General features: G+C 41.7%; 1 protein-coding gene across 3 annotated transcripts; it reads left to right on the top strand.

Annotated features, from left to right (window-relative positions):
- Positions 1-595: 595 nt before the first annotated feature.
- Positions 596-19,646, top strand: hdhd3 (haloacid dehalogenase-like hydrolase domain containing 3). 3 transcript variants are annotated; one of them, XM_029681569.2, is made up of 3 exons: positions 596-730; positions 18,389-18,726; positions 18,926-19,646. In XM_029681569.2, exons 2-3 carry the CDS (start codon positions 18,394-18,396, stop codon positions 19,319-19,321), a joined length of 729 nt encoding a protein of 242 aa, XP_029537429.1. In that variant the 5' UTR covers positions 596-730; positions 18,389-18,393; the 3' UTR covers positions 19,322-19,646. The 3 variants fall into 3 exon arrangements, with proteins under 3 accessions (XP_029537429.1, XP_029537416.1, XP_029537422.1); XM_029681556.2 differs by lacking the exon at positions 596-730 and adding an exon at positions 15,757-17,599; XM_029681562.2 differs by lacking the exon at positions 596-730 and adding an exon at positions 17,606-17,752.
- The last annotated feature ends 1,685 nt before the right edge of the window (positions 19,647-21,331 follow it).

Here is a 21,331-nt window from a genome sequence, read left to right as displayed (position 1 = left end):
GGTTAGTGTTCCCACACGGCCATATCGCTATGTTACAGCGCGTGTTTTTTGGAAGACAGACGGACCACCTCTGCTAATTAGCAATCTATCGTGCTCTGAACGCCTGTGTATGTAATGGAATAAGGCCACCAGAAACGTGTTGTCACTGAAAAAAATACTGTCGGCTACAACTGTGATAAAGCCGGTAAACAGTGTACAGTGTATATTTTGCGATAAATTATTTGGATGTTATATGAACGAACGTAACGGGCTTCTGTTTCTAGAACCGTATTCCAATTGAGAATCGATTCACGTTTCAATAGAATATTTTGCTGCCAGAGCCAGTCTACCTCTAAAATAACATACAAGGTCCTTGAACCTTAAGACAGGCTCCTTATTTAAGAGTAGGTACATATTGGGTTATCCCAACATTAGATGGCAGGAGAAGCAGTTATTTGTCACAATTTAGAATGTATTTACTCTATTTTGAACGTCCTGTAACTTTTTGTCCAACCTCAGTATTATAATACATTTATGCAAAGGATTAACACAACAAACAATACACGGTAGGCTACATGTTTGAGTGCAGGACTCAAATGGAACCCTTTCTTTTGTGCAAGAGATTCCGTGGTGATATTTGAAGTGCTGCACCCTAGGACCGACTGCCAGTACCAATACCTCATTGCATTGTAGCAAATATATTGGTAACTAACCCTTCTTCTGTCGGTGATTGTAGCGTCGAGAGTGACAGGTACGATACACACACACCCTTCGGTTATCTTTGACATACATATCATTTAACTCCGATGTTGTCATATGTGCTGCTGCTGTTTATCCTGTTGCTTAGTCACTTTATCCCTGCCTATAAATCAGTGGCGAACCGTAACTATGGCCCTAGTCTTCAGAGGGACCAAAAATCTTCCAATACGTTGTGTCAAACTCAAATCAAGAAAATAACAGAAAACATAGTATAATTTATTATAGCTTCTGGAGTCGGACCATTCTAGTTCTACTGAAGGAGGAATGAAAACAGGCCTGGCCGAGCCTCGGAGACAGAAAATCATAATAATACAAAAGCACAACCATTTAATTTCCCAAATGAAATTAACAAGAGTTATTTTATGACCTTCATCACACTAACCAGTGGTCTAAAGTTTAAATGCAACAATGTTTCATAGTCATTATTTTCAGAGATCGCAAACATCAAGTGAGCTGCAAAAAAAGTGCCATTCACCAGATTATCATTTGTAAACAAAGTTTGAAAGTTAAAAGGGTGGTGCTAACAAATAAGCAACAACATCCACCTTGAAGTAAATAACAGCTTCTACAGCCGCTGTTGCCATTGTCACACTACTACAACACTAGTTAGCTAACATTACCAGCATTTTCGTGGGAAAACTACTGTTTGCGCCTCTGATTATTTGCTCGTCTTGCGCCCATAGTAGTGATGTGTCTAGGGCCTAGGCCTTAGAGAAAGAGAATGGTGCAATTTCGGCCTGCATTCCTGTATCTGCAGGAACCCCTCTTTATACTTCTATAAGTACATTTTTAGGTTAGGGAAGGCAGAAGCGATCCAGTACAGTGGGTGGCGTTATTGAACAATAACGTTGGATGCCAGCAGCCGATTAAACCCACAGAAGAAGGGGCAGGGTGACAACGGGCACTGTTTTCCTGCAGTTCTGTTAACGATGCCGAGGGCAGGTGTTCAGAATTCGGGAGCAAATGACACTGTGCCAGTTTATCCAGCTAGTCCTACGGAGGACTCTGGGACACAGCAGGCGAGAGGTGGGAGTGACACTTTGTGCTAGCTAGCCAGCACACTATGGGGGGTGATTCATGCCACAATTAAGCCTCGTGAAGCTACTGATACCTCTCACCAAGTCACCTAACATTTTCCTAGCGCCATAAAATAACGCCATGAATTAACATGGACTGTCAATGGAGACAAGTTTGTTTCTAAGGCATCAAACTGCTGACACGTACACGTCATGTAGACATAGTGTTCGTGGTGTTCACATCGTGTAACAAGTCACGTGTAAGTTTATTCTGAATGATTTTACCATGAACGCCTTAAAAACGTCTACATGTGTTAGTGTTAGTTTAAGTGTCTGTTTAGTTTATCAATTTCATTTGTTGATTTAGCTAAAATAGGCCCATCACCTCAATGCAAAAAGTATTAGGCTAGTTGATATCGTAGCCACCATTACTGTGTAGATATGCCTATTTCTCGCATCAATAGAAACACAAGGGTTTCTTGGTAGCCTAGTGGTTAAAGCGCTGAGCCAGTAACCGAAAGGTTGCTAGATTGAATCCCAAAGCTGAAAATATTCACTTTTTTTGTTGTCTTGTCCAAGCAAAGCACTGTTCCCCCAGGCTGTGAATACATGGATTTTGATTAAGGCAGCCCCCCGCACCTCTCTGATTCAGAGAGGTTGGGTTGGGTTAAACACGAAAGACACATTTCAGTTGAATGCATTCAGTTATACAACTGACTAGGTATCCCCTTTCCTTTTCTTTGTTGGAGGTAGCCTAGGTGTCTAGTGGCATATTCAAAACAGCTCACAAGTCGGGCAAATCAATCTCTGACTTCCAAATACAGTGCCTTCAAGACAACTGGGAACTCTGGAAAAAAACGAGCTCAGACTGGAATTTTTGTTTTGAACAGTCATCTAACTCAGAATCTCTGCATCTTACCTGAAAATCACTGACGTCATGATTTGACCTAGTTTCCCCCCCACTTCCCAGATTTACCACTTTACCGGATTAACAGACACAGTCACCTAAAGGTGGTCTTCAAAGGCATTCTGATCTGCTTCAAGTATATGCAATAATGTTATATATATATATGTTATATATATGCAATAATGTTATATACAATTGCATTGTTTACGTCAGTTAACTGCTGCGGCTCCCCTCCATATGGCAGGCAATAGAGTGAATACTCTGAAGGCCTGGACACTGCTGTGTTATGTGCAAAGACAATTACCTTCAGATTGTCCTTCCACCATTCCTGGTACCCGTCAAGGGACTTGCCCGTGGCAGTCCCCTTGGTCCGTTCATCCAAATGTGGAGTCCCCATACATCTACACATTCACATTATATATAACTCACTGTACGATCAGTGTCAATTTTTAAAAAACTCTAAATTACTGGACGCCAATGCAAAACAATGCCACAACATGCCACATTACATTAAGCTGACATCGACTAAAACCAACTAGGCTAGAGCTAACTACTATTGTGCTTAGCCAAGCTAAATTTGGTTAGCATCAAGCTAGTGAACTGTTACACTATTTTTGTACAAATATTAACACTAACACATTTTATCGTGACGTCACATATTTACATGTATTACCTAAAGTGAACTGAGCCTTTGTTCATAGAAAATAAAACAAATTGGATCTAAAACGTTGAAAAAAAAGTACAGAATGTCTGGGCGCCATGTTAAAAACCTCTTGCTTCTACTTGGGACGCTTGCGTCCCAACTAGAGCTCTGGAAATGCAAATGCGCTACGCTAAATGCTAATAGTATTAGTTAAAACTCAAAAGTTCATTAAAATACACATGCAGGGTATCAAATTAAAGCTACACTCGTTGTGAATCCAGGCAACGAGTCAGATTTTTAAAATGCTTTTCGGCGACAGCATGAGAAGCTATTATCTGATAGCATGCACCAATACACTACAACACAAAAGCACAGCAGGGGACGTAAACAAAATAATTAGCATTTCGGCGTTACACAAACCGCACAATAAAATAGAAAACAGTCATTACCTTTCACCATCTTCTTTGTTGGCACTCCTAGATGTCCCATAAACACTATTGGGTCTTTATTTCGATTAAATCGGGCCATATAAAGCCAAGATATCGTTATATGTAGACTGTGTGATAAACGAAAAAAACAGCGATTTCACAACGTAACGTCATTTTTTAAAATTCAAAAAGTAGACGATAAACTTTCACAAAACACTTCGAAATACGTTTGTAATGCTACTTTAGGTATTAGTAAACGTTAATAAGCGATAAAAATCATCCGTAGGCGATGTAAAAATCATTAGCTGTCGTCTTGGAAAAAATTTCAGGAGAGAGCTCTTCCAGAATGATCTGGGCGGAGACTGGAGGTAAGTGGTGCCCCTGTTTCGGTTCAACCAAGAATCAAAGATGATTCAATTCACAAGACTCTAGACAACATGGGGATGCTGTGGGAGTTGAATGCTCGGTCTTATCTAATTCGGCTCACTGTTAACAATTGCTGGAAGTGGCGCAAGGATATTTATTTCCATTTTCTGTGATCAGGTTTTCCTGCGCTTTCCGATGTAACGCACGTTATGTTATAGCCACAGTCGTGATTTAACCAGTTTTAAAAACGTCAGAGGGTTTCCTATCCACACATTCTAACCATATGAACGTACTATATTCCTGGCATGAGTAGCAGGGCGCTGAAATGTTGCGCGATTTTTAACAAAATGTTCAAAAAAGTAGAGGGTAGGAGCAACTAGTTAATCCCTTCTCGTTATTTTGTCTGTACATTATGCCTTGAATCTATGGTATCGTGCCCTGAAACCTGCTCCTTTCACTCTCTGTTCCGAACGTGCTAGACGGCCAGTTCTTATAGCCTTTAGCCATACCCTTATCCTACTTCCCCTCTGTTCCTCTGGTGATGTAGAGGTTAATCCAGGACCTGCAATGCCTAGCTCCACTCCTACTCCCCAGGTGCTCTCATGGGTTGACTTCTGTAACCGTAAAAGCCTTGGTTTCATGCATGTTAACATTAGAAGCCTACCCCCTAAGTTTGCTTTATTCACGGCTTTAGCACATTCTGCCAACCTGGATGTCTTAGCCGTGTCTGAATCCTGGCTTAGGAAAACCACCAAAAACCCTGACATTTCCATCCCTAACTATAACATTTTCCGCCAAGATAGAACTGCCAAAGGGGGCGGTGTTGCAATCTACTGCAAAGATAGCTTGCAGAGTTCTGTCTTACTTACTATCCAGGTCTGTACCAAAACAATTTGAGCTTCTACTTCTAAAACTTCACCTTTCCAGAAACAAGTCTCTCACCGTTGCCGCTTTCTATAGACCACCCTCTGCCCCCAGCTGGGCCCTGGACACCGTATGTGAATTGATTGCCCCCCCATCTATCTTCTGAGCTTGTGCTGCTAGGTGACCTAAACTGGGACATGCTTAACACCCCGGCCATCCTACAATCTAAGCTTGATGCCCTCAATCTCACACAAATTATCAATGAACCTACCAGGTACAACCCCAAATCCGTAAACACGGGCACCCTCATAGATATCATACTAACTTACTCTCCCTCCAAATACACCTCTGCTGTTTTCAACCAAGATCTCAGCGATCACTGCCTCATTGCCTGCATATACGTAATGGGTCTGCGGTCAAACGACCACCCGTCATCGCTGTCAAACGCTCCCTAAAACACTTCAGCGAACAGGCCTTTCTAATCGACCTGGCCGGGGTATCCTGGAATGACATTGACCTCATCCCGTCTGTAGAGGATGCCTGGTTATTCTTTAAAAAGTGCCTTCCTCACCATCTGAAATAAGCATACTCCATTCAAATTTTTTTTAACCAGGAATAGATATAGCCCTTGGTTCACTCCAGACCTGTCTGCCCTTGACCAGCACAAAAACATAATGTGGCGGTTTGCATTAGTATCGAATAGCCCCTGTAATATGTAACTTTTCAGGGAAGTTAGGAACCAATATACACAGGCAGTTAGAAAAGCTAAGGCTAGCTTTTTCAAACAGAAATTTGCATCCTGTAGTACAAACTCAAAAAAGTTATTGGACACTGTAAAGTCCATGGAGAATAAGAGTACCTCCTCCCAGCTGCCCACTGCTCTGAGGCTAGGAAACACTGTCACTACCAATAAATCCACTATAATTGAGAATTTCAATAAGCATTTTTCTACGGCTGGCCATGATTTCCACCTGGCTATCCCTACCCCGGTCAACTGCCCGGCACCCTCCACAGCAAACCCGCCCAAGCCCCCACCATTTCTCCTTCACCCAAATCCAGATAGCTGATGTTCTGAAAGAGCTGCAAAATCTGGACCCCTACAAATCAGCCGGGCTAGACAATCTGGACCCTCTCTTTATGATAACTCTGACTTGTGTGTGGGTTTTGCTCTCTTGTGATTTGGTAATACAGGACATTTCCACCACACTTTCTAATTTCTTCGAAACCAAGTTAACAAACAGATTACCAACCATTTAGAATCCCACTGTGCATTCTGGTTTCAGAGCTGGTCATGGGTGCACCTCAGCCACGCTCAAGGTCCTAAACGACATCATAACTGCCATCGATAAGAGACATTACTGTGTAGCCGTCTTCATCGACCTGGCCAAGGCTTTCGACTCTGTCAGACAAATCACATCGGCAGACAAAACAGCCTTGGTTTCTCAAATGACCTCCTCGCCTGGTTCACCAACTACTTCTCTGACAGAGTTCAGTGTGTCAAATCAGAGGGCCTGTTGTCCGGACCTCTGGCAGTCTCTATGAGGGTGCCACAGGGTTAAATTCTCGGGCCGACTCTCTTATCTGTAAACATCAATGATGTCGCTCTTGCTGCTGGTGATTCTCTGATCCACCTCTACGCAGACGACACCATTCTGTATACTTCTGGCCCTTCTTTGGACCTGTGTTAACTAACCTCCATGCAAGCTTCAATACCATACATCTCTCCTACCGTGGCCTCCAACTGCTCTTAAATGCAAGTAAAACTAAATGCATGCTCTTCAACCGATCGCTGCCGAACCTGCCCGCCTTCCCAGCTTCACTTCTCTGGACGGTTCTGAATTAGAATATGTGGACAACTACAAATACCTGGGTGTCTGGTTAGACTGTAAACTCTCCTTCCAGACTCACATTAAGAAACTCCAATCCAAAATTACATCTAGAATCGGCTTCCTATTTCGCAACAAAGCATCCTTCACTCATGCTGCCAAACATACCATCCTACCGATCCTCAACTTCGGCGATGTCATTTACAAAATAGCCCCCAACACTCTACTCAACAAATTGGATGCAGTCTATCACAGTGCCATCTGTTTTGTCACCAAAGCCCCATATCCTACCCACCACTGCGACCTGTACGCTCTCGTTGGCTGGCCCTCGCTTCGTACTCGAAGCCAAACCCACTGGCTTCAGGACATCTACAAGTCTCTGATAGGTAAGGCCCAGTCTTATCTCAGCTCACTGGTCACCATAGCAGCACCCACCCTTAGCACGCGCTCCAGCAGGTATATCTCTCTAGTCACCCCAAAAGCCAATTCCTACTTTGACCACCTCTCCTTCCAGTTCTCTGCTGCCAATGACTGGAATGAATTGCAAAAATCACTGACTCTTACCTCCCTCACTAGCTTTAAGCACCAGCTGTCTGAGCAGCTCACAGATCACTGCACCTGTACATAGCCCATCTGTAAATAGCCCATCCCCATACTGTATTATTTATTTATTGTGCTCCTTTGCACCCCTGTATCTATACTTGCACATTCATCTTCTGCACATCAATCCTTCTAGTGTCTAATTGGTATATTGTAATTACTTCGCCACCATGGCCTATTTATTGCCTTTACTCCCTTTTCTTACCGCATTTGCACACACTGTATATACATTTTATTCAACTGTATTATTGACTGTATGTTTTGTTTATTGCATTTGTAACTCTGTGTTGTTGTACGTGTCGAACTGCTTTGCTTTATTCTTGGCCAGGTCGCAGTTGTAAATGAGAACTTGTTCTCAACTTGCCTACCTGGCTAAATAAAGGTGAAATAAAAATAAATGTAAACCATTAGCAACCTAGCCTAATTCCATTAACTTACGTACAATGGGGATAATACCAACCAGTATTTCACTCAGTTAAAACTGCCTTCAAACATCACCAAACTCATGGACTATGTAACTAACCATGTTATCTCAATATTTTGAGTCATATTGCATTTTTGCACATTACATACCTGAATTAATAGTTAGTGTTGAGATAGAGAAACGTCCATTTTAAGAACTAGTCATTCTCCATAATGTAGAAATGCTAAATATATATTAAATAAGAAATGTTAAATATCTTACTAACTCCCTTCATTGATGTCACAGCTCCCCTATCAGCAGTAATTACAGTGCCTTGCGAAAGTATTCGGCCCCCTTGAACTTTGCGACCTTTTGCCACATTTCAGGCTTCAAACATAAAGATATAAAACTGTATTTTTTTGTGAAGAATCAACAACAAGTGGGACACAATCATGAAGTGGAACGACATTTATTGGATATTTCAAACTTTTTTTAACAAATCAAAAACTGAAAAATTGGGTTTGCAAAATTAGAGAGAGGCCTGTAATTTTCATCATAGGTACACTTCAATTATGAAAGACAAAATGAAGGGGGAAAAATCCAGAAAATGACATTGTAGGATTTTCAATGAATTTATTTGCAAATTATGGTGGAAAATAAGTATTTGGTCAACAAGCAAGATTTCTGGCTCTCACAGACCTGTAACTTCTTCTTTAAGAGGTTCCTCTGTCTTCTACTCGTTACCTGTATTAATGGCACCTGTTTGAACTTGTTATCAGTATCGAAGACACCTGTCCACAACCTCAAACAGTCACACTCCAAACTCCACTATGGCCAAGACCAAAGAGCTGTCAAAGGACACCAGAAACAAAATTGTAGACCTGCACCAGTCTGGGAAGACTGAATCTGCAATAGGTAAGCAGCTTGGTTTGAAGAAATCAATTGTGGGAGAAATTATTAGGAAATGGAAGACATACAAGACCACTGATAATCTCCCTCGATCTGGGGCTCCACGCAAGATCTCACCCTGTGGGGTCAAAATGATCACAAGAACTGCGAGCAAAAATCCCAGAACCACACGGGGGGACCTAGTGAATGACCTGCAGAGAGCTGGGACCAAAGTAACAAAGCCTACCATCAGTAACACACTACGCCGCCAGGGACTCAAATCCAGCAGTGCCAGACATGTCCCCCTGCTTAAGCCAGTACATGTCCAGGCCCGTCTGAAGTTTGGTAGAGAGCATTTGAATGATCCAGAAGAAGATTGGGAGAATGTCATATGGTCAGATGAAACCAAAATATAACTTTTTGGTAAAAAAGGAGGAGGACAAAGAGTGCTGAGTTGCATCCAAATAACACCATACCTACTGTGAAGCATGGGGGTGGAAACATCATGCTTTGCGGCTGTTTTTCTGCAAAGGGACCAGGACGACTGATCCGTGTAAAGGAAAGAATGAATGGGGCCATGTATCGTGAGATTTTGAGTGAAAACCTCCTTCCATCAGCAAGGGCATTGAAGATGAAACGTGGCTGGGTCTTTCAGCATGACTGATCCCAAACACACTGCCCGGGCAACGAAGGAGTGGCTTCGTAAGAAGCATTTCAAGGTCCTGGAGTGGCCTAGCCAGTCTCCAGATCTCAACCCCATAGAAAATCTTTGGAGGGAGTTGAAAGTCCATGTTGCCCAGCAACAGCCCCAAAACATCACTGCTCTCGAGGAGATATGCATGGAGGAATGGGACAAAATACCAGCAACAGTGTGTGAAAACCTTGTGAAGACTTACAGAAAACGTTTGACCTCTGTCATTGCCAACAAAGGGTATATAACAAAGTATTGAGAAACTTTTGTTATTGACCAAATACTTATTTTCCATCATAATTTGCAAATCAATTCATAAATCCTACAATGTGATTTTCTGGATTTTTTTCTCATTTTGTCTGTCATAGTTGAAGTGTACCTATGATGAAAATGACATGCCTCATCTTTTTATGTGGGAGAACTTGCACAATTGGTGGCTGACTAAATACTTTTTTGCCCCACTGTATACACATGGCATATGCTTGAGTACCACCTTGACATCTATGATCTGCTTGCCTCAATAAATGAATTCTAGAACATTGGTAGCCAGGATTAGCTATTTCAAATAAAATCTAACTTTTTCACATGCGCCACATACACGTGTAGACCTTACCGTGAAATGCTTACTTACAAGCCCTTAACCAACAGTGCAGTTCAAGAATAGTTTAATAAACAACGAGTAACAGCATTGTACAAAACAAATGGAGAGGGGGGGCAATGCAGTAGCAGCAGTGTATCTAGTCTCATAATAATTGCATAACGGTGCAAGTTAGACGTGTCATATTTTGTTTGCATGTTTTTTATTTTTTTATTGAACCTTTATTTAACTCGGCAAGTCCGTTAAGAACAAATTCTTATTTACAATGACGACCTACCCCAGCTAAACCCGGACGACGCTGGGCCAATTGTGCGCTGCCCTATGGGACTCTCAATCGCGGCCGGGTGTGATACAGCCTGGAAACGAACCAGGGTCTGTAGTTATGCCTCTAACACTGAGATGCAGTGCCTTAGACCGCTGCGCCACTCGGGTGTCCCAAGCAAGTATTTTTTTGTTGGTCCTGTCAATGTTGTGATCACACACAGGTTACTTTGCCTGCTTGCAAATGTGTGCTAAAAGTGGGGATGTTTCATAGTATTTCTGATTATCTTAACTCACCAGCACCAATTAATTGTATTTTTCACAGATATCCACAACTGCAGTACAGGTCTACACTCGGTTAAAAAGGTGCTATCTACAAACTAACAGGATTCTTCCGCTGTCCCCATAGGAGAACCCTTTTTGATTCCAGGTAGAACCCCTTCTGTGTCTAGGTAGAACCCTTTTTGGTTCCATTCCACAGAGGGTTCTACCTGGAACCAAAAAGTTTTCTCCTTTGGTGACAACCAAAGAACCCTGTTGGAACCCGTTTCTCAAAGAGTGTACTCAACAAGTTTAGCCTGTTAAGTTTACACCATTTGATTCTGTACTCAAACATCTGCCTGGTATTCAAGATAATATGCAACATAGCACCACCACCTTTTGAAGGTTTTCGTCAACCTGTGCTCAGACTTAAATCGCAGTGTTCCAAGAACCTCCACCAGGGGTGACTGTAGTATCCTCAAACGGACAAAAAGCAGACAAGGCACCTCACACTCATTTTAGATCCCATTTTCATACTGTATGCTCTCACTATCTCCTTTGCCATCTTCTCATGTCTTAACTTGGAACTCCATCCATACACACACTATAGCACCTTGCTTACATTTCTCACATTTTAGGCATCGAGCTGAGGCCTTGGATGGATCATGTTTCACTGAGATGGGCACAGGGGTATATGTACAGTCATTTTTTGTGTGGTGGCAAAGTAGTTGAACAGGAGAAGAGGATGTGGAGGGAGAAAAGTGGTGGGTTGAGCACCTGCAGTGAAGCTGATTGCTCATCACATCTTGACTAAAAGAAAGCGATTTAGAAATGACTTAGACATTGCCATAGTTCAACAGCTGAAAAGCTGTCATTAACATACTCCCAGAGATAGCAATGTATTCACTGAATAAAGTAGCCTACCCATCCCCATTTACAATTGTATTCATCAATGAAATAAATTATACTATATCACATTCAATTAATTATTATTGTAGATATAGACTACTCTTGTATCTACAATAACATAATCATGGAATGAAATAGCGTACCCATCCACATTTAATTGATAAATTAGATAAATAATACTAGCACATACAGTTAGATTGTAGAATAGGCTACTACTGTATCCACACTATATTAGGATACCGTTGTGATTTTAGGTCTTCAATCGAAGTTGCGTGTTGTACCTCGTTTCCCTTTAGTGAAAAGTAGTTATTTAATTTACAATTTAATTAATCCATGAAATAAATAATACTAGCACATCAAATGACGTTATTGTACACTATCCTACTCTGCTATCGACATAGTAAATAATATCAACAAAAAATAATTTTCAAATAAACCACATTTGCCTTAACACAGTAGACATAAATATTTCCTAACGATATCACAACTTAAATATAGCCCACTTCTCAATTGTATCAAGGACATCATGGTAATTCTTTTCATCGTCTCTAATGAGGAAACTATCTGGGGCAGACACTCAAATCGCTTGTGCCACTTGTAGAAAAACAAACAAACAACTGAATGTCTGTGTTGCCGCCGAGCTCTCAAATACCGTACCAGTCACTTACTTTATGAACGGTCACTGCTATCCGGATTCCTTTGGACGTCCTTACCCTGAACTTTACAATTTTATACATTTATACTTGATAGGGACATTCCAAGGAGCCCAAATAGCATGGACCCTCTGGGAAAGCATATGAACTCCTCAGTAAATAATAGTGCCTACGTGCTTTCAACGATATGTTATCAACAAAAAAATATTATTTTCAAATAAACCAAATTTGCCTTAACACAGTAGGCCTAAATATTTCCGAACGATATCACAACAACGATATAGCCTACTTACTCCTCAATTGGATCAAGTACATCTTGGTAATTATTTTCATAGTTTCTAATGAAACTACCTAGGACAGACACTCAAATCGCTTCTGTCGCTTGTAAAGAAAAACAAGAATGAATGAATGTGTCGCCGCCGAGCTCTGAAATACCGTGCCAGTCTCTCACTTTATGAACAGTCACTGCAATCCGGATTCCTTGGGACGTCCTTACTTTTAACTAACACTAAACTTAACCAATTTACATTATTATACTTTTTTATTGTTTTATTTTGTACCTTTTTTAACTAGGCAAGTCCGTTAAGAACAAATTCTTATTTTCAATGATGGCCTAGGAACAGTGGGTTAACTGCTTTGTTCAGGGGCTCCCTCTGTACATGATAGAGGGAGGGACATCCCAAGGAGTCCGATTAGCACAGACCCTCTGGGAAAGTCTATGAACTGCTCTATTCGACTGAAGGGACATCCCAAGGATCCCTAATTGCACCTATGAACTCCTCTGAAAGCTGTGGACACAACTGTTATTGGTTGTCTGTGGAACTGGTAACAACACCGTCTGTGATTGGCTAACATTTAGATCTGTATACAGAGAGATAAGATAACATACCATGCTATGAGGTGTTGAGGGAAAGACAGATTGGGCATCATCTTTTCTAGGCCATTAGCGATAACAGGAAATATACACGTAGGCTACACTATAGTTCAATGTGGCTACGTTGGAATGTCTGCTTGCACGGGAGAAATTGTACGTTTCTAACATTTATGGTTGAGATTTAATTAATATAAATATAAACTATGCACATTATGACTTTCATTAACTTCTCTAGGGTAGGGGATAGCATTTGGAATTTTGGATGAAAAGCATGCCCAAATTAAACTGCCTTCTACTCAGGCCCAGAAGATAGGATGTGCATATAATTAGTAGATTTGAATAGAAAACTCTAAAGTTTCCAAAACTGTTAAAATAATGTGTCTGTGAGTATAACAGAACTGATTTGGCAGGCGAAAACCTGAGAAAAATCCATTCAGGAAGTAGGATTTTGTTGTTGTTGTAGTTTTCTATTCAATGCCATTACAGTATCCACTGACTTAGGACTGTGCCTTCCACCAGAATTTACGTCTTTAGAAATTGTTTCAGGCCTATATTCTGAAAAATGAGGGAGTAAGAGCAGTTTGAATGAGTGGACCCTGCCGTGTCACAGAGCTTTTTCATGAGCGCGACCAGAGAGTGCCTTTCTTGTTTACCTTTTATATTGACAACGTTATTGTCCGGTTGAAATATTGTAGATTATTTAGGCTAAAAACAACCTGATGATTGAATCTAAACATCGTTTGACATGTTTCTATGAACTTTACGGATACAATTTGGATTTTTTGTCTGCCTGTTGTGACTGTGTTTGAGCCTGTGGATTACTAAAGAAAACAAGGAACAAAACTGAGATTTTCGGATATAAGAATAAATTAATGTCTTCTGAGTGCAAACATATGAAGATCATCAAAGGTAAGTGATTAATTCTCTCTCTATTTCTGACTTGTGTAACTCTTCTACTTGGCTGGTTATGTTTGTAATGATTTGTCTGCAGGGCTATGTTCTCAAATAATTGTACTATAATGCTTTTTCCATAAAGCATTTTTTAAATCTGACACAGTGGTTGGATTCACAAGAAGTTCATCTTTAAACCAATGTAAAATAGTTGTCTTTTCTGAATTTTTATAATGAGTATTTCTGTATTTGAATTTGGCGCTCTGCAATCTCACTGGATGTTGGACAGGTGGGACGATGGCGTCCCACAAACCCTAGAGAAGTTATACGCGATGCAGGCATCACGCACACGTTAGTAAGGCGTTGGTGTCATGTCAGTCAGACCCGTAACGCAGGAGTCACACAGATGTTTGTAAGGCGTTGGTATCATGTCAGGTGGTACGGTTGCCTAGGCTTATGTCCCTGATCACCGTGTGCTATGATCACCCCATAGCACACGGTGTCGCTAACTACGTCTGCACATCGACTCGGTACTGGTACCCCGTGTATATAGCCAACTTATGGCTATATACAACTCATTGTTGGAAAGGGCTCGTAAGTAAGCATTTCACTGTTAGTCTGTTGTTTACGAAGTATGTGACAAATAAAATTTGATTTGTTTCATGGTTAAAGTATACACCATGACGAACGTCAGCATGTAATAACGCGTGTAACGCAAGCAGTCTCGGTACACCTGCCCCTATGTGTGTTGTCAGTGGTGTAGTGGAGGGTATACACTGTATAGCCACTTATTTTTCAATGGGCATTGCGTATACTCACTTCTTAATCCCCTCGATGCATTTCAAAGTGGTCTAGTGAATCAAATCAAATTTATTTATATAGCCCTTCGTACATCAGCTGATATCTCAAAGTGCTGTACAGAAACCCAGCCTAAAACCCCAAACAGCAAGCAATGCAGGTGTAGAAGCACGGTGGCTAGGAAAAACTCCCTAGAAAGGCCAAAACCTAGGAAGAAAGCCTGGTTCCTCTCTAGGTATGTGGGGTGGCCAGTCCTCTTCTGGCTGTGCCGGGTGGAGATTATAACAGAACATGGCCAAGATGTTCAAATGTTCATAAATGACCAGCATGGTCCAATAATAATAAGGCAGAACAGTTGAAACTGGAGCAGCAGCACGGCCAGGTGGACTGGGGACAGCAAGGAGTCATCATGTCAGGTAGTCCTGAGGCATGGTCCTAGGGCTCAGGTCCTCCGAGAGAGAGAAAGAAAGAGAGAATTAGAGAGCACACTTAAATTCACACAGGACACCAAATAGGACAGGAGAAGTACTCCAGATATAACAAACTGACCCTAGCCCCCCGACACAAACTACTGCAGCATAAATACTGGAGGCTGAGACAGGAGGGGTCAGGAGACACTGTGGCCCCATCCGAGGACACCCCCGGACAGGGCCAAACAGGAAGGATATAACCCCACCCACTTTGCCAAAGCACAGCCCCCACACCACTAGAGGGATACCTTCAACCACCAACTTACCATCCTGAGACAAGGCTGAGTATAGCCCACAAAGATCTCCGCCATGGCACAACCCAAGGGGGGCGCCAACCCAGACAGGAAGATCACATCAGTGACTCAACCCACTCAAGTGACGCACCCCTCCTAGGGACGGTATGAAAGAGCCCCAGTAAGCCAGTGACTCAGCCCCTGTAATAGGGTTAGAGGCAGAGAATCCCAGTGGAAAGAGGGAAACCGGCCAGGCAGAGACAGCAAGGGCGGTTCGTTGCTCCAGAGCCTTTCTGTTCACCTTCCCACTCCTGGGCCAGACTACACTCAATCATATGACCCACTGAAGAGATGAGTCTTCAGTAAAGACTTAAAGATTGAGACCGAGTTTGCGTCTCTTACATGGGTAGGCAGATCATTCCATAAAAATGGAGCTCTATAGGAGAAAGCCCTGCCTCCAGCTGTTTGCTTAGAAATTCTAGGGACAATTAGGAGGCCTGCGTCTTGTGACCGTAGAGTATGTGTAGGTATGTACGGCAGGACCAAATCAGAGAGATAGGTAGGAGCAAGCCCATGTAATGCTTTGTAGGTTGGCAGTAAAACCTTGAAATCAGCCCTTGCTTTGACAGGAAGCCAGTGTAGGGAGGCTAGCACTGGAGTACTATGATCACATTTTTTGGTTGGAGGAATATGTCATATCAATTAATAAGGTTGATGGAACATATCAGAATGTTTAGCTTAAAATGTTGATTTAACTATTATTTCCTCACATTGTAGGTGCAGCAATGCGCACATGGTGCAGGCCTACATGTGAATGTTCCAAATTGCAATTTACAGGAAAAGCATTCTAAAATGTGCACCACCCATACCTGAAAGCAGTTTTATAGACAGAAATAGACATATCCTTTTAGAAAGAAGGGAGCTCTGAAGATGCAACAACTTACAACTATCATGGGTTGCTAGGATCATATGACTAGGATCATACCTATGGCTGCTAGACAATGTAATAAAGTTTAAAGTAAACCAAAGAACAGGAGAACATTGAGGTCTTTATAAAATAATTCTCTCCATGTTTCTATGGTGGGATTTTGGCTATAGGCTACTATGAAGCAAGGCAAAACATGCCTCATAATGTCATGAAGTAAAACGTAAGGAAGGAAAAATATAGCAATGCTAATGGTTGGCCTAACAGTCTTCTGGTAGATGGAAAGGCTTTCCCAAAAACTCTCAATTTAAAATGTTAACTAGCTACAAAGTAGTCTTTGCCTACCTGGCAGAATGATATCATGATTATCTGCATCAATCCAGTGGCCATTTGTTGTGCTAACAACATCTCAGAAACACTGCTAGCCAAACAGCAGTTCTAGGTGCCTGCCACTTAAATTAAACGATAACTACACAACAACAAATACAATTCCCAGACCTTAGTGCACTCCTGATGTGGTTTAAGCATTGTTATGGACATAGAACATCCTATTTAGTTGTTTTTCTGTTTTTTTTTTCAAAAAAGTGTGACTTTTAACTTGAAATGACACAATGACAAGGTTCCAGTTTAACAAAGTTTACTATACCGTATGAACACACTACAAGGTAGCCATTCCACTCTAGGCTAGGTCCATCAACCACAAGACTCCCTGCACAGGCACACTCTTGACTGAGTGATAGCCCCGTTATAACAGAAATATTGGGATTCTTAAAACATGAACTTAACAACTTTGAGAGCGAAAACCTGGCTTAGTTGACAGCCTCCATTTATCTGTTTCACTAGTAGGCCTACCTGTACAGTACAGCTTGGGTTGGCCTGACTGAAAGATAATTGTTGGTCATTCAGAGTGTATGTCACTGTTTCTCATACATTTTCACACAGAGCATCTTTCTTTCACCGGGCAGGCCATTTGGGAAATGTTTTGCTCAATTAGAGTATACTCACTTCTCCAGGCACCACTATGTGGTGTTATCATTGAGCAACTAACAAAAAAAGTCAGTGTATCACTGTGGGATCAATCAGTTAGAAATAAAACAGTATCTGGACTTTGTACCTGTAGAAAAGGCCCATGGTGTTGGTGGAATAATCCTTTAACTCATTGCCACTTACTCAGCTGGGCCAGGGGCGCTTTAATTAGGTCAGGTGGAAGGAAAAGTCAGACAGATCTCAACTCCATAAAGGGAGGAAATTGCCATCGCTTGAGCTCACTGCTTTCTCTTCCTTAACTCCGTCTGATCCAGAAGTTCTGTGCGTCCATGAATCCACGTAAATCCCCCGACTCAGTTCAGATGAGAGGTAACAATCTGTTGCGATCCGGAGAGTGGGCCATCAGTTATTGTTTGTTATTACCGCGGAGCGCACGCTTCAAACATAGTGTAATGTGAATTGTCAATGATCACGGCCCTACGGATCCTCATAGGCCAATTATGCAATCGATATGGTTAATAGGTAATGAAATTAATTACATGTACACATGAAAGGGTGAAATGAGAAACGTCATTGTTTGCTGAACTGATTGACTTTGATATCAAACTACTGGGGATTATAGATTGAATAACCATTCACTGTTCATATTCTTTCATGATTTATGATAAATAGTTACGAGCCTAAGTAACTCACAGATGATTACTATTGACTTCTTAATGAACTGGACTGTTGAATGACCTAAATTATGTTAATAATGATTGTTATGATTTGCTCTTTGACTATGAATTTGATTGGATACATGTTATATTGTTTCCTTTGTTATGCAGCACAGACTACTCAGTAAATATACCACTTTATGGTTAAAATAATTCCTTCCTCAGTCTCATCCATTCCTCTGTCACTCGACCCGTGACCACCTGTTCACCCTCACTGTCAGTCATTCTACCTGTCCAGCTACCCACACAGATTCCACTAATCTTTCAGTGCCTTCCAGAGCTTTTTTGTGTTTTATTTTGCAGCCTTAACTATTTTTGTTAATTTTCTTTTTGTCAATGCAGTGAAAGTAGCTGAGCCATTTTTCATACCTTTTCTGATTTCCTCCATCTCAGCTACATCTACAACATGAGATGCGTGTGGATGTGTGTATTTCTGTGGCAGGTGTGATGCATGTGCCACTGCGCTGGGTGCTGTGGGATGTGAAAGACACCCTGCTGAAGGTGCGCAGGTCTGTCGGGGAGCAGTACTGCCAGGAGGTCCAGCGAACCGCAGGTTTCAGTCTTAACCCTACAGAGGTGGAGGCTGCCTTCCGCCAGTCCTTCCACCAGTACTCCAAACTCTACCCCAACTACGGTACGGCCCAGGGCCTGGGGGGGAATGCCTGGTGGATGGGAGTGGTTCGGGACACCTTCGCCCAGTGTAGAGTACAGGACGCAGCCCTACTAGACACACTGGCCCACAACTTGTATCATGGCTTCTGCAGCCCTAGTAACTGGGAGGTGAGGGGATTATAATAATTGCTTCACTCAGCATGACAGTATGTTGTATAATTCATGTAACATCTCCAAAAATGTGATATTATGATTGTGCAAAATGATCATGCATTCATTAAAATAGTTAAATTGTAAACATCCTCAATATCAATTGGAACAATTGTGCCACATTGTGAAATGAATAGCATGTATCTTCCGTCCTAAGGTATTTCCAGACTCTGCGAAGACCCTGGAGAGCATATCCTCCCTGGGACTGAAGCAGGGTGTGGTGTCCAACTTTGACAATCGCCTGGAGGGGATTCTACGAGGCTGTGGCCTGCTGTCTCACTTCAGCTTCCTGCTCACCTCAGAGGAGGCCGGTATAGCCAAGCCTAACCCAGCCATCTTCCACCGGGCACTAGAGAAATGTGGCGTAACAGCCGCGAGTGTAGCTCACATTGGGGACCATTATGTCTATGACTATGTGACCTCTCGGTCACTGGGCCTCCATGGGTACTTGCTGGACAGACAGGGCAGGAATAAATACCCTGATGTTCCCACACAGCATCGACTAAAGACCCTGGAGGAGCTACCTGCACGTCTCCAGCAACATATGGACTAAATGTTATCTATTACACAAGTAAACTCAAGCCAGGACTCAAACAAACCGCACTGTTCCAACATTTCACTGCACTTGACATTAAAGTATAAAAACTATATATAAAAGCCAAGCCTTAATCTATGGCAGTGAAACTAGCCCCAAAACTTAACATATGCAATGACCACTTTTAGATTATCTAAATATGTACATATAATTTATCTAATGTTTTCATAACTTACTTCACCAATATATATATTTATATCACGTTGTGACACCCTCCAATTAATGTATTATGTTCAATAAATAAAAATGCCTGTTCTACAGCCAGTGCTACATTCTTCTACGATTTAACTTCTCTTGGAATTTTTTTTTTTTTTTTCATACAGCATTAGATTTCAGCTCACTTGAGCTGAGACGAGGAGGAATCGGGCTGGTTATTTATGGTCGTGGCTAGATATGATGCAGCTAATGTCAAAGTGATATCAAAAGTTTAGCATTTTACCTAACCTTACCTTTACCTAACCTTAACCTAATTCTCCAAACCTGCTAGTCACTTCTGACATTAACTGCATCCCACCCAGTCAAAACTGTTACCTGACATAAAAAGCTATGACTGGCTGCACATGATTGAGAGAAGCACTCCAAAGTGCATCCAATCTGAGGGCAGGAACCAGTCTTTATTTGTTTGCATGGGTGGTCCATCCCACCATTCAGTACAACCCAGTGAAAAGCATACCGCTATCCATCTTAAGCCTATTTTCATTGTTGTGTAGTTTTGGCCTAAAAGGCATGAATTCTTTGTTGGTCTTTCATTAATAGTAGAGCTCTTTTGTTACACAGCAAATTGGCCAGTGTTACCTTTTCAATGTAACATTCTTTGTGTTGATTCAGGAGTTAACATTTTCAACACTGTGTTACAATGAGCCTGTCCTCCACAACGAACTTAAATTAAGCGTGTACCAGAATGAGGCTCACACCTCACTGCCTATTGTTCCTGCAGTGAGGAAATTCCCATCTTCAGAGAATATGTTTATAACTTCTACAGATAATTGTTGTCTGGAGCTCAAAAAGCAGTAGCCTAGCAGTATGCAAGTCAGGGAGCCAAATTAATGTATTTAAATGTGGTAAATACTTTTACGTCATAACACATGCTACATAATTATAGAGTAAGATACAAGTTCCTTTGTCTACAGGTCAGCTGATTGTATACGGTGCATTCGGAAAGTACTCAGACCTAGTTTTTTCCCACATTTTGTTACGTTAAAGCCTTTATTCTAAAATTAATTAAATAAATATCCTCATAACAAAGTGAACAAAGGTTTAGACATTTTTGCAAATGTATTCAAACTAAAAATAAACTTATTTACATAATTATTCAGACCCTTTGCTATGAGTCTCATAATTGAGCTCAGGTTCATCCTGTTTCTATTGATCATCCTTGATGTTTCGACAACTTGATTGGAGTCCAACTTTGGTAAATTCAATTGATTGGACATGGTTTGAAAGGCGCACACACCTGTCTATATAAAAAGGTTGCACAGTTGACAGTGCATGCCAGAGCAAAAATCAAGCCATGGAGTCAAACGAATTGTCCGTAGAGCTCCGAGACAGGATTGTGTTGAGGCACAGATCTGGGGAAGGGTACCAACACATTTATGCAGCATTGAAGGTCCCTAAGAGCACAGTGGCTTCCATCATTCTTAAATGGAAGAAGTTTGGAAACACTACGACTTCCTAGAGCTGGCCGCCCGGCCAAACTGGACAACCGAGGGAGAATGGCCTTTGTCAGGGAGGTGACCAAGAACCCGATGTTCACTCTGATAGAGTTCCTTTGTGGAGATGGGAGAACCTTCCAGAAGGACAACCATCTCTGCAGCACTCCACCAATCAGGCCTTTATGGTAGTGGCAAGATGGAAGCCACTCCTCAGTAAAAGGCACATGACAGCCAGTTTGGAGTTTGCCAAAAGGCACCTAAAGGACTCTGACCATGAGAAACAAGATTCTCTGGTCTGATGAAACCAAGATTGAAC

This window comes from Oncorhynchus nerka, linkage group LG2, assembly GCF_034236695.1.
Source record: "Oncorhynchus nerka isolate Pitt River linkage group LG2, Oner_Uvic_2.0, whole genome shotgun sequence".
Taxonomy (NCBI): domain Eukaryota; kingdom Metazoa; phylum Chordata; class Actinopteri; order Salmoniformes; family Salmonidae; genus Oncorhynchus; species Oncorhynchus nerka.
Note: the sequence above shows the minus strand (reverse complement) of the source record. Positions and strands in the feature narration are given on the sequence as shown.